The 12,291-nt window shown below is 36.1% G+C and overlaps 1 protein-coding gene across 1 annotated transcript in view; it reads right to left on the bottom strand.

Annotated features, from left to right (window-relative positions):
• The window catches only part of LOC149552339 (Glyceraldehyde-3-phosphate dehydrogenase-like family protein), a 244,872-nt gene that overhangs the window by 104,812 nt on the left and 127,769 nt on the right, over window positions 1–12,291 (bottom strand). The window contains exons 6-10 of the mRNA XM_089787872.1: window positions 10,824–10,911; window positions 10,532–10,624; window positions 10,276–10,316; window positions 9,786–9,839; window positions 9,482–9,645 (exon numbers count right to left, since the gene is read on the bottom strand). Coding sequence (XP_089643998.1) covers window positions 9,482–9,645; window positions 9,786–9,839; window positions 10,276–10,316; window positions 10,532–10,624; window positions 10,824–10,911 — 440 coding nt within the window. The remainder of the gene's footprint in view (window positions 1–9,481; window positions 9,646–9,785; window positions 9,840–10,275; window positions 10,317–10,531; window positions 10,625–10,823; window positions 10,912–12,291) is intronic.

Genomic DNA, 12,291 nt, shown 5'->3' with positions numbered 1-12,291 from the left:
CTGAAGGGAAGAATTTACACTACAAACCTATAAAAATGAAAGATTCCACCATACGATACACAGTAAACAGACTACGCAGAAAGAAAATGATACATCAAACCACAGATATAGTAGAAAGGTGTTGGCAGCAAGGAAAACACATCATACGGTCTGCAAAGGAAACAAAAAGGAAGGGTTTAATAAAAGCTTCAGCTGTAAGGAGTGAAGGTTCTAAAATCAAGAATACAGTTATTGACGGCAAGGAGTGGCAACCGACGGAATTCATGGTACCAAGTTTCGAGAGCAAACTGGGCGATATGGAAAACCTGAGGGAAAGATCGTGTAGCTTAAATAAACTTGATGAGCGGCGATTGGAAGCACAATGGGCCACGGAGGCAACACAGAACAGGTGCAAAGCATGGCATGATAAACACTTGAAATTGAACAAGTTCCAACCGAGACAGTTGGTGTTGAAATATGACGGATAGAACAAAATCAAACCAGTCAAGTTTAAAGTCAAATGGGTCGAGCCATACCAGATCCGAGCAGTAGGTGATAGCGGAGCAATAAAGTTGTGGACATTAGACGGGCAGGAAATTCTTGTCACGCCTAACCTTACTTCTACTTGATTCTCTTCTTATGTTTCAGTTGTTGCTATGTTTCTAGTTTCTTGCTAAGACATTATCAAACTTTATTTATCTATTGATTAATTTAGTTAGTTGAGATGTGGTCTATGCAGATACAATTTTAGTGATCATAATCTGTTTATGTCAGTTTATTGTTTGAAGATTCAGCTGTTTTGATCTGGCTGATTTCGTTGATTATTAGTACATGTTTGAACTTGGAACTGATACTTGAGTTGCGTAATATGGAAGTGAATTTAATTTGAAGATTAATTGCGTGACCCTAGTATTGTGGTAAGATGTAATTCAGCATAATATTTATAATTCATTTAAATGACAAGAATTTATCTTATTCTTTTATGATGAGCCTTGGATGTTGTATTGAATTCTGGAGATTAATTACATTTATTGTGTAGATGGCATGTTCTTTCAGGTGTTTTTGATAATTTCTCTCTTATGATGGTGTTCTTATATCTTTTGAGAAATTCAGTTCTCTTTTATGTTTTAGGTATATATATATATATATATATATATATATAGACATATGTGTGGATATTAATTCACATGTATATTTATATACATATATATATAAATGTGAATATTTAATGAAAATTCACACACAATTCATAAGTTTGAATGTGAGATTATCACTCTTATATATATATTTATAGATTCTCATAAGTTAATGTGGGAGATAGTCAAGTTAACCTTGCATATGTTAAGTTATATTCGCAGCACTGCATTAATAAAGGTTATACTCCTGACCTACATACTAATGAAGGATCATTCTTCCTAAAACTTGAGGGTTTCGAATGCTTTCTTGTGGCATTATATTATTGTTTTGTAAGCCAAGTTTGGCAGTACATATGGGCTGTCATTGTACCCAGTCCTGCAGTGGAATTAATGCACGAAGGTGGGAAGTAATGGCACTTAGGAATGAGTCGGTCATTCCATTTTGGTGTTTTGAAAATTGCAGGGTTTTGGCCGGGCATTTGGCCGATTGTTTTGTGAAGTAAGCCACCTATGAGGTGTTGCTGTGTATTAGGCAATATGGTTGGAAAGGAGTTCTATGTTATGGGTGTTAGTTTGTTGAGTTGCTCACAGCATTTGATATTCGTTGTGTCGAGATTTCTTTCAAGTTTTTCATTCGGCTTTTGGGGCTTCGGAGACAAGCAGAATTTGCAGAGCAGTGGGTTGAGAGTTTTGTTCACCTTCTCAGATTTTGGAGGTAGGGGGCCTCTCTTTAAAACCCTATACTCTATTTTAGTTGTATGTGTTTCATTTGGATTTGCAAACTATGTTTGTTAAAATGTTTGGATATGATTTCGTATTATATCAGCACCCATGGTTGGGTGTATGCAGGGCTGGACATTGGGTTGTTAAACTCTGTGTACATCCAAATATGGATGTGGGTATAGCGTGATCCTCTGGGAAACGTTGCTTGTTGTTAAGCTTCGAATTGAGTTGTGGTAGTCGTTAAATTGTGATGCCTCGAGTTTTATTGAGGGAGCTCTGTTTGTCTTGAGTTTATGATGCATTTTGAATTTATGGTGTTTGTTAAATCATTTATTTATGTTGTAGTTGTTATGGATTCTGGGTGTATCAGTTCGCTTGAAAATCGAGGGCAGGCATTATGTCAAATAGCTATCATGAAACTTAAACAATGTTGAACTGACATTTATCAGCACAGTTTTTATTATGTTATTGAAATATAGAAAAGTTTCAATTAGTAACAGTCGATACCTTGTTGAATATGCATATGATTTGGATTTATTTATAATTGTATAAGGTGTTCATATGATATTTGGAATCTTAGTAAACTGTTATTATTTGACACCCTGTCAAGGACATTTTGTTAAACAGTTTGCATGAAACCTAAATCAATGTTGTGTTTACTCGATAATAGTCGATACCCTGTTTGCATTAAGATTTGAATAAGTTTATAACTGCATAGGCTTTTTGTCGGTTGTTGAGATTCTAGTCATCATATGTTGTTTTGGAAGAGGGCTATTTGTTTTACAATCTGTAGGAAGTAATAGTATGAGTCTGAGTTTTGAATGGTTCTGTATCGCCATACTTAGCCTATCTATAAATGTTAGAGTGGGCGGGAGTCTCTCTATTTCGCAGTAAAATGGGGTTATAAACCCGAGCCTGTCATATGTATTGCATAGATAGTTCACGGGTATGAAACCAATCTAAACCGCCCAAGCTGTGTCAAAACATTTGTAATTGAAGATTTTGTGTCATTCGAAATGAATGGAATCTAAACATGGTGGAACTTTTGATCATCTGCATTAAAATATATCGGGTGGGCATTTAGTTATATGGTTAGCTCGAAATCTTAGAAATGCTGTAATATCATTTGATAGCTTAAAATTTTGGGTGTTATCAGCAGTTGATGCCATGGGGAAAATGCTGTGATAGAATTACTTTTAATTGGCTTATGGACACTTGATAAAACTATGGTCATTAACACCAGGTGTGTTGTCTGTCGAATAGTTTTAAATAGGAATTAAGAAAAAAAAACTATGACAGCACAATTTCTTTAAAGTTATGAAAAGTTGTAACAAGGTGATAAGCTGCTTTAACTGTTGTTTAATGATTTCACTTTTGATTTGGCTGTACTTAGTTTTTTTACTATGATTATAATGTGATCTATTAGTTTTATTGAATTGTTTGAGATTAGATGCTTAAGACAGAATTCTTTTATTATGTAAGATGAATTTCAGTTCTTAATAAAATGAAAGTAGTATATGAATTGAGGCAGATTTTGATACATGTTTGATGATGTGAATATCATGTGCATTATGATTCGTTATCTTGGTCAATTTGATGTTAAGTATAGATGATTAGGTCAGCAGGGAATTAAAAGTATAGTATGAAGATTTTGTAAGTATCATTGAACTGTGCAACAATTCAATGGTATCTATCCAATCTTGATATTATAGGTTTTAGTCCTGTTGATGTAATTATCCATATTTACCTTTGAACTTGGCAGTATAAGATGTGTTACAGATGGATTTAAGGATGTAGTATCATATTGTAAACTGATTTTATAATTGCCGCATGTCATTCTTAGTATATCTGTTTGATGTGTATTTTTAAGAATATCTGTGATGAACGTATATCGAGGTGGCTGAATTTGGTTTATCCTATTCAGTTAATTAATTCAGTGATAACTTTAAAAAAATTGGGTGGGTTAATTTCACATAAAAGAAAATTGGCCTTACCTATGACTTAAACCTATATGGTTAAGTACGGAGAAAAGGCATGTCTCTATTCTGTCAATGACAAGTAAAATAGAGAATACCGTTATATGATGACTATGAGCATACCATATTTGGATGCAGAAACTTAGTGCCATAACGATGACACCTCAGAACATATATGTTTCATTTATGAGTTATTCTTAGTGCGAGTTTAATTTTTGCAATGAAAAGTAATTGTTTACTTCTTGCATATTATTATCAGGTTTGCACTATATTAGATGGATTAGAAATCTGCTTTTGGATATCTATATGTTGGTACTAACATGTATGCAGATGGATTTTGCCTTTTAACTCAGTGTGTATTGAGCCCCTGTTTGTGTTATGTTGCATTCTGTGTGGTTTTCAGGTGCTTCGAGATTCAAGTAGCTAAGGATGTTTATTGAAGTTACTTCTGAATCAGCATTTAGGGTTCCAAAGTTGGACATAGGTGTCAAGAAATGAAATTGTATTTCATTATAGTGCTGAACTCTTTATGTATTCTTATTGTAACAGAAATGTATTTGGACGATATTCTCTTTCATTGGGAATTTTTCTGTATGAGAGTGATTCAGTCCTTGTAATGGAACTTTTGTTGAGATTTTTTTTTTTTAAAATTTTGCGTTTATGGAATTGTGTTTTGTTTTAAATTCTTTCAGTTATGTCTTGAGTGGCATTACAATTTTGGAAACAGTGAACGTTTCGAAATTGAAAATATATCAAGCACGACCTATTTCGTCGTTGACGAAGATTAAGGAGCAGTAGAATTTTGAAAATAAAAGGAAAAAAAAATGGAAAAAAAAAAATTTTAATTTTGTTTTAAAAAAAAGAGGAAAAGTCACCGTATGGTAACTCAAGTTAAAGCTGGAAGGCACCGTACGGCAGCTTCAATCACTGTCTAGCCTTTTTTTTTTAAAAAGCCCCCATACTAGAAGCACAACAAAGATTTTATTGTTTTCCCGTACAATCTTTTTGTGAGAGGTTGAAAAGGTATCTAGCAGGCACTGTACACTCTTCTTATTCACCATACGGACCCTTTATATTCAAGCACCGTACGGAGTTTATGTTATTCAAATACAAGAGCTAAGTAATCGCCTTACGGCCAAATTTTATGATCTGTGGACAATGTATGGCTTGATTCAAAAGAGTTAGGAAAACATGAGGCATTTTGTATGATAGTATGGAAACTTAAAGGTCGTACGCTCAAGAAGACCAACGGAAACAGTTGATGTTTCAGGATTGCAAAGACCACTGTATGGCAAGGAGTTGACGCAGGAGTTTATCTTTTACTCGTATGGCTCAGAGTAGCACTTTTGCATGGCTTCAAATATAGTACGATGTAGCAGGAAGAAGTTGCTAAGTATTTTGGTTGGAGGTTTTGTAGAAGTTTCCATTTGGTCAAAGAAGAGAAGGCAGAAGAAAGCAGTCAAAAGAGGAGCAAAAAAAAATAAAGACGACGACAAATTAAAATTGTTCAGAATGAATAATGTATGATGCCGAAGGGAAGGGAAAGACATAAATAGGTAGAAAACGCAAGTGGTTGGCTGAAAGAGTGTGAAACCAGAAGAAAATCACAAAAATGGTGTGTTCCATGGAGGTTTGTGTGAGTTTGAATTTTGTGTGGAATTTTGTGTTCCAGGGCCCCTCGGGTGTGCTGCCCCTCGACCCCGCTGAGGACAATGCCCCCTAAACCCCTAGTCGATGCAGTTATCAGTCATAGGAAGTGTGACCAGTTAATGAGACCTAGAGTTGCTGCAGGCATAGAGTATCTGTGTACCAGAGGTGGAAGATCAATGGAGCAAGCCTTTCGAGAGGGGTGATACGCTTTGAGGCACTTGAAGTAGATGTTGGATGTGAAGTTATCTTGGTGGATGCATAGAGAGCTTGGGAGCAGTTGATCGTCCAGTTGAAGGCAGTACAACGACACTTGGCTCAAGGTACCCAGGAGTTGGAAGCAGAGAAAGCAACATGGGTGGCTATCAAGGTCAACTTGATTAAGGAGACAGTATTGTGTTAGCAGAGGCTACAGATGCAACATGATTTGAAGACCAATTTGGTAAAGGCATAGAACGAATGTGAAAGTGGTGTGACGGAAACATATCTATCTTGTTGTAGTTAGTCAGTTAATGTACTCTATTTTGTTAATCTGTCTCAGATATTTTGTAATTGTCATCCAGAGACGACTTTTTTCTTTTGGGTGGGATGATGTCGTCGGTAGATATTGTGTAGCCGACGGGTTGATGTCATCGGTAATTGTTATGTAGCCAACGGGGCCCTTCAGGAAGGTTATTGTTATGTAGCCAACAGGTCTCTTTGGGAAGGTTCTTGTTATGTAGCCAACGGACCCTTTCGGGAAGGTTCTTCGTAATGGTATATGTAAACTTTGGATTATTGTTGTAATCATCATTGTAAGCACTATGTAATCTCTTCAGCATATATGCGAATAATAAAAGGAGTATTGTTGTTCTTGTCTATTGTCTGTATGCATTAATCTATTTACCCCACGTGGTAAACATACGTCTACTATGCTCATCGATGTGCAAAGGCAGATAGGGAAGCAAAGAGGATTGCAGCTGTGAGGTCTACGGCAGTCGAGATAGAAGCTCGAGAGAAGTAAGCTACTGAATAAGTTAGCCAGTAGGCAACATGGGTAGCTGAGCGAGCAGCGCTCTTGCAAGATAAGAAAGCAGTCAAACAAGGATTGCAAGCGGCCGCACAAAGATTGCAGATAGCCTAGGCCCAGACCATGGAGGCAACACTTCTCCTGAAGGAGGCAGTGGAAGTTAACACACAGACATAGAAGAACTTACGCATCCACACTGATCAAGTTTATGAGTTCCGCTGGCAGCAGAACACTTCAGGGATGCAACCTCCTCCCTAGTCTATGTTGTTTCTATGTTTGTATGTTGTCTCCTATTTTTGTCAGTTTTGAATCGCCAGGAGACGACTTTTCTTTTCTGGGGGGATGATGTTATCTAGCAAAATGGGTAGTTAAGCAGTTACTAGTGCGGACATGGTTGTGTCATTTCATTAGCACCGTATTGGGTATTAATGTGGCTTTCACTTATGCATTTGGCATCGTTGGATGAAACATTATTGTTATGTACGAAAAGCATTTGATGAATGAATAGTATTTTACTTTGTTAAGTTATTACATGTTTCTTTCTTGTTCACCTACTGGATGAACAGCTTTGTCATGCCTAAGTACTGTTGTGACCATCATTTGGCCTTGGAAAACGACCTCAATTCCTATCCAACCAGAGGAGAATTCCATATAACAACCCTGAGGTTCCTATTGATCATCCATTTCCCTAAGTGTTTAGCCTTCGTAACAAGACCCCTAGAATATTTCAATTTCACCACCTTTGATTTAGTGAGATCTTCATCAAGTTAAATATTAGTGGGAAGAGGAACAAGTTTTATCCTTGCCCTAAGTGCTCGAAGACAATCAGCCAAAGATAGGAATTGTAAGAAGAGTGTGCAGTCATGACCAATTCATGCCTTGTCAAATGTGATGTCTAACTAATGCTTGAGGAAGGAGTGACTTGTTGAAAAGGGGTCAACGGAGGAAGGTGGGAGGCCACAAACTATCAGATTGTGCTCCGGGCCTGCCTAACCTGCTCTTCCATCAGTCTAGCCTAAACTAACTCTTCAACTCCAAACAGAGGTGCAAAGCTAGTAGTGCTGCAAACTGAGGCCCAAGACTGTAATTTCTTGTCATTTCAGCAATAGAATTATCATGAGAAGCGCATTGATCAAATTGTTTTGCATTTAGTTCGAAGATGTTAGATTCCTTAACCATATTTTATAAGTGAAGCTGAACTAGTACCTGCCAAGATCTATGACATCCGTGAGAGGAAGCTAAGGAGCCACACCATAAAAGAGTTTCTGGAATGTTGGAAAAATCTGCCGCTCGACAACACCACTTGGGAGGACGACTAGATCTTAAAGCACCCAATTTTGCAATTGCTTGAGGACAAGCAATTTTCAGGACGACAGGACTGCAATATCCCTATCATGAAATAAAAATAAGCTATTAAATTTGTGTTTGGGACCCAACAAATTTTGTATATCTCAAGGTCCATTTTTATTTTTATTTTCTGTGGGTGTTTTTTGTGTCACATTTTGCCATGTTGCATGTCAGCACATTGTTTTTCTCCCTCAGGAGTTTTCCTTTGATAGGGTATATATGTCTATTGGGTTATTGTACTACAAATTCCGATTAGAGTTCTTCTCTATTCGCCATTTCGGAAGTGAAAGATCTTCCCTATTTGACTAGCACAATTTCGGTGGGATTCATTGCTCACCCTATTCTGTTATGTTTCTCTTTGGCTCTAATCTAGCAAATCTGAGGCATTGTTATTATTGTTTGAATCAAGATTACTTTGGCGTGATCAATATTGGTGTCTCATCTATCTGTGTGTATTACAACATCATTGATTTTGCATTCGACCTCCAAAGGATAGTTTGTGCGCATCAAGAATTGATCACCACACGACACACACCATCAACCAGCAATACCGTACACCACTTGCCAACCTTCATTCCAACCGTACTATATTGACCTTAAAACCATGTCACTGAAATCACCCTCACTATACAAACTATCATTCGTCTTCCTACAACGTACAGAAAAACTCTTCCACTATCATCATACAGTGTACAACATCTAGCTATCAATTTTGCATTTGTACAACCTGCACAACACACTCACATCGTACGCCATTTCCCATACCCCTCCACCATTTGGTTGCTCTCTTCATAATTGTATGGCTATCTATCTTCACACTTTACGAGCATAGCAAACAATACACCCATCTATCTTGGTACCGGACAGTCATCATACCTAGGATTGGAAGGTAAAACTATGTGATTTGTTCATCTCCAAGTGTGCCATCCAGTGAGGGACATTATAGTATGAGATCTAGCAAGTCTAAAGACCTATCTTTGAGCAATGATATGTAATGAACTCTAAATTTGATTTATATGAAGGAAATCCATAATATGTGTGTTTTGTAAGAATAGTTTTTGAAATTTGTATATTTTTGTATGTTGCTGAATTTGTTAAGTTATTGTCATGATTTTCCCAAGTCTTGGGTTTTTAAAAAAAATTGAGTCAGCTAAGTTATTGTCGGTTCCAAGTTTTTCAACAATAAACACCAAGGCATCTCCCCTACAATGTAAGAACTAGGTAACATCCCTCTTTTGGGGACAAAGGAATAGAGGGAGGAAGGACTCCTCATCTAGATCCCCATAATGTCTTGAACATCCAAGACAACTTGCTAAGCTCTAAGGATGCACAATTACAATTATTGTAATTAAATGTGTGACAAGGACTTTCCGTTGACAAAGACCAAGTGTTCTAGATCTTTTATTTGCAATATCTCTGTTATACATTTAATCACTTTAGTAATCATACAAATCTTTAGTAATTTAAGTTTATGCAATGAAGGGAAAATGTAAACTAAAAAAGTTCATCTACAAGCTTCAACATGAGATTTACTCAGGGTTGGACGAGTCAGTCTAATGACTGTAAAATATAATAACTTGAAAATCATATTCCATGTTTAAATGTCAAACTTCCAAGCAATATATGGATTTGCTGAAAAAAAGATGGAGGCTATCACTTTAAACCTTGAATTGCCGATTGTACAGACATAGCGGATGACATTGCCATTTGATTCAGCAATCTTAAATCTTTTTTCCATTGTCTCGTCAAGTGTTGGGAGGCCTTTCTGTAAGAAATCCTCAACTGACATAGATCCTGGACCCATTTCAGAAGGGAAGAGGCTTTCCACCTGACCAAGTTATGGAATAGAGAAAGAAAGTAAATTTCACACACTTGACATCAAAACTATGATACAAGATTAATAGGTCTTGTTCAATTTGTTTCATAAACTTGCTAGCATACAAAAAGATGAGTTAAGAAATAATAAACCTCAATATCCTCCATGTTTATTCGCCAACCAAGCAACCGAGCTAGGATCAATCCCTGATTTTCATGTAAGATACAAATTAATATATATAATGGTACATCTCCGATTAACTCTTAACAATTTTTCAAAAATCATTGCTGCCATAGCAACCTATTATTCCATGTGTGATCTTAATTGTAGAGTTAGACTGAATCCCACTGGTTACTAATTTGTCAACCTCTTCTATTTGTAGCAACGGAACATCCATAACAACAGAAAATGTTTCCAATGTACTGTATTCCTGTAAACTAGATTATGTCCAAAAGTTTTAAACGGTATCTCTTCAAATCCTGTCCAATGATTTCTCTACTCAATATGAATATTAGAAAAGCAAAACTACTCCGTTAGAATAAATACTTTAGTGCACAAAGTAATTAAAGAATATACGTTCCAATTACTATTATCTATGTCCCAATCACAGAAAAAAATTAGTATATGGTTCTGAAGTCTAACCTTCCTTGCCACATCCATACCACTCAGGTCTTCACGCGGATCTACAATCATCTCAATAGATACTGTCAGTCAATAACTTGCCAAAAGACACATCTACCACAGCTAACTGATTTGTCCCGCAGAAATATTCATTCCACAGTTTATCAAAGAGTATGACTATAGGTCAAGACTCCAGTAAATAGCCTTAAATGCAGGAAATGTAAGGTAGGCACTCACAATATTACAGCATAAAGCCATAAATTAAACAAATATTAACCTGGTTCAGTAAAACCTAAGATTTTGGCTGCTTGAACAACTTCACTAAAATGCTTCCCTTGTTGCAGCTCACTCATTACATATCCCAGTGTACCTGCATGGTAAATATCTTCAAAATGAAGGCTTTATTGCCACAATCTTAACAATCAATAGAATCATTACCAAATCAATCCTAGCACAGGCAACAATAATCAAAACATCACCAGGCAAATGTTCAATAATGTGGTTTAATAAAAGTTAAAAGTTTAAAAATATCATATAGCTTTGAATCAAAAACAGCAGAAATGCCTTACCACTAAGAGCACCCATGATGAGATGCACAGGATCACCAGATGCTATTAAACGATTCAAGGTGACTATGACAGGCAAACCTGCTCCAACCTGACTTTCCAGAACTAAAAAATTATCAAATCACTTGTAAACACAAGAAAGTAAAGAAAACATTTGAAGACAAAAGACTTCTATATGAGTCTATCCAATTTCCACCCGCTTGGATAATCTAAAAATCTAAAAGATGGAAATTGATTCAAGATAATAAATCAGTTACTTCAATTCCTTTCCAAAGAAGTACACAGTTTGTATATATGTCTGAAACAAGAATCTTTATTGAAAATAAATAGAGTAAGAGTACCAGACAAGGAGCTTGAACAGGTAGAAGTACCTGAGAATAGAAGCATTATTTCTTTGAATTTTTTGTTCTGAAGATACTTTGGACTGCCTTAAATTGTCTGATAATTAGAAGCAAATCACAATCCACTATTTTACCTTCAACCAATACACAGGTAAATAACTCTTGAAGACTAGGAATCTTGACATTTTGATATGTCCAATGACCTTATATGAATATGTGTAGTCAGAATAATTTTAAGAATCATCCGGAATGTGTACTAATTACACACAGTGAGGTAGCCCTCTCAATATATTTCATTGAAAGAGTTCAAGAACTCATTAGATTCCAGAATGGTCAACAATATTCGACAATTGTTGGTACTCCTAAGAAGTGGCTCGGATTACAGATATCTTGTAGACCAATCTCACTAGGCTTGTAATACTGCTGTACATTATAACCTGTTGGTGAGTGTTTTGTGACACCCCTCAACGCAGAGAATACAATAACAAAGGGTACTCTATTCTCTCTTGAACAAAATCTCCAATGTACTATACTATGTGATCACAAAGTCGACTCATAGGTTCCTAATGTGAGTAATTTTCTTTTCAGGATAGACTAAGTTTGGCTTGTAATGTGGTAACCAAGGGGACTCCAAGTTAACCTAATTGTTCTTGTAACTTGTGTAATTGTCCTAGGATGTTAACCTAATTCCAAGTTTGGCCAATTTCCCTAAACATATTTGGATGATTTCTTTTTTTTAAAGAATTAAAGCTTGACTAATTTCTTTTTTGCCAATTTCACCATAACTAGTACTATCAACACTCATTCATTTGCTATTAACTTTGTAAAAGAAACCTATTTAGTGAGAAACAAGAAACCATACCAACTTGCAAAAGCGAACAAATATCCACCAAACTTCAATGAACTTTGTCTATTTCTTAAGAAGTATTACTATAAAAAGTTCTCCGAAATCTCCCCTAACAAATGAAATGAGAAGCATTTATATAGGCTCCAAACAACAAACCAATGGTCCCAATTGATCCAAGGTTGACGGCCAAGATTACAAAAGAGAACCTTAATTAGGGTTTATTACAAATGAATAACTAACTATTGAATGATTGGTTTCTTTATTGTTGACACGTGGCACTAGG

The sequence above is a fragment of the Cupressus sempervirens genome, chromosome 6 (genome assembly GCF_028749045.1).
Source record: "Cupressus sempervirens isolate cs-2001-9-10 chromosome 6, ASM2874904v1, whole genome shotgun sequence".
NCBI classification, from domain to species: domain Eukaryota; kingdom Viridiplantae; phylum Streptophyta; class Pinopsida; order Cupressales; family Cupressaceae; genus Cupressus; species Cupressus sempervirens.
The sequence above is the reverse complement of the archived record's forward strand: the minus strand, read 5'-3'. Positions and strand labels throughout refer to the sequence as shown.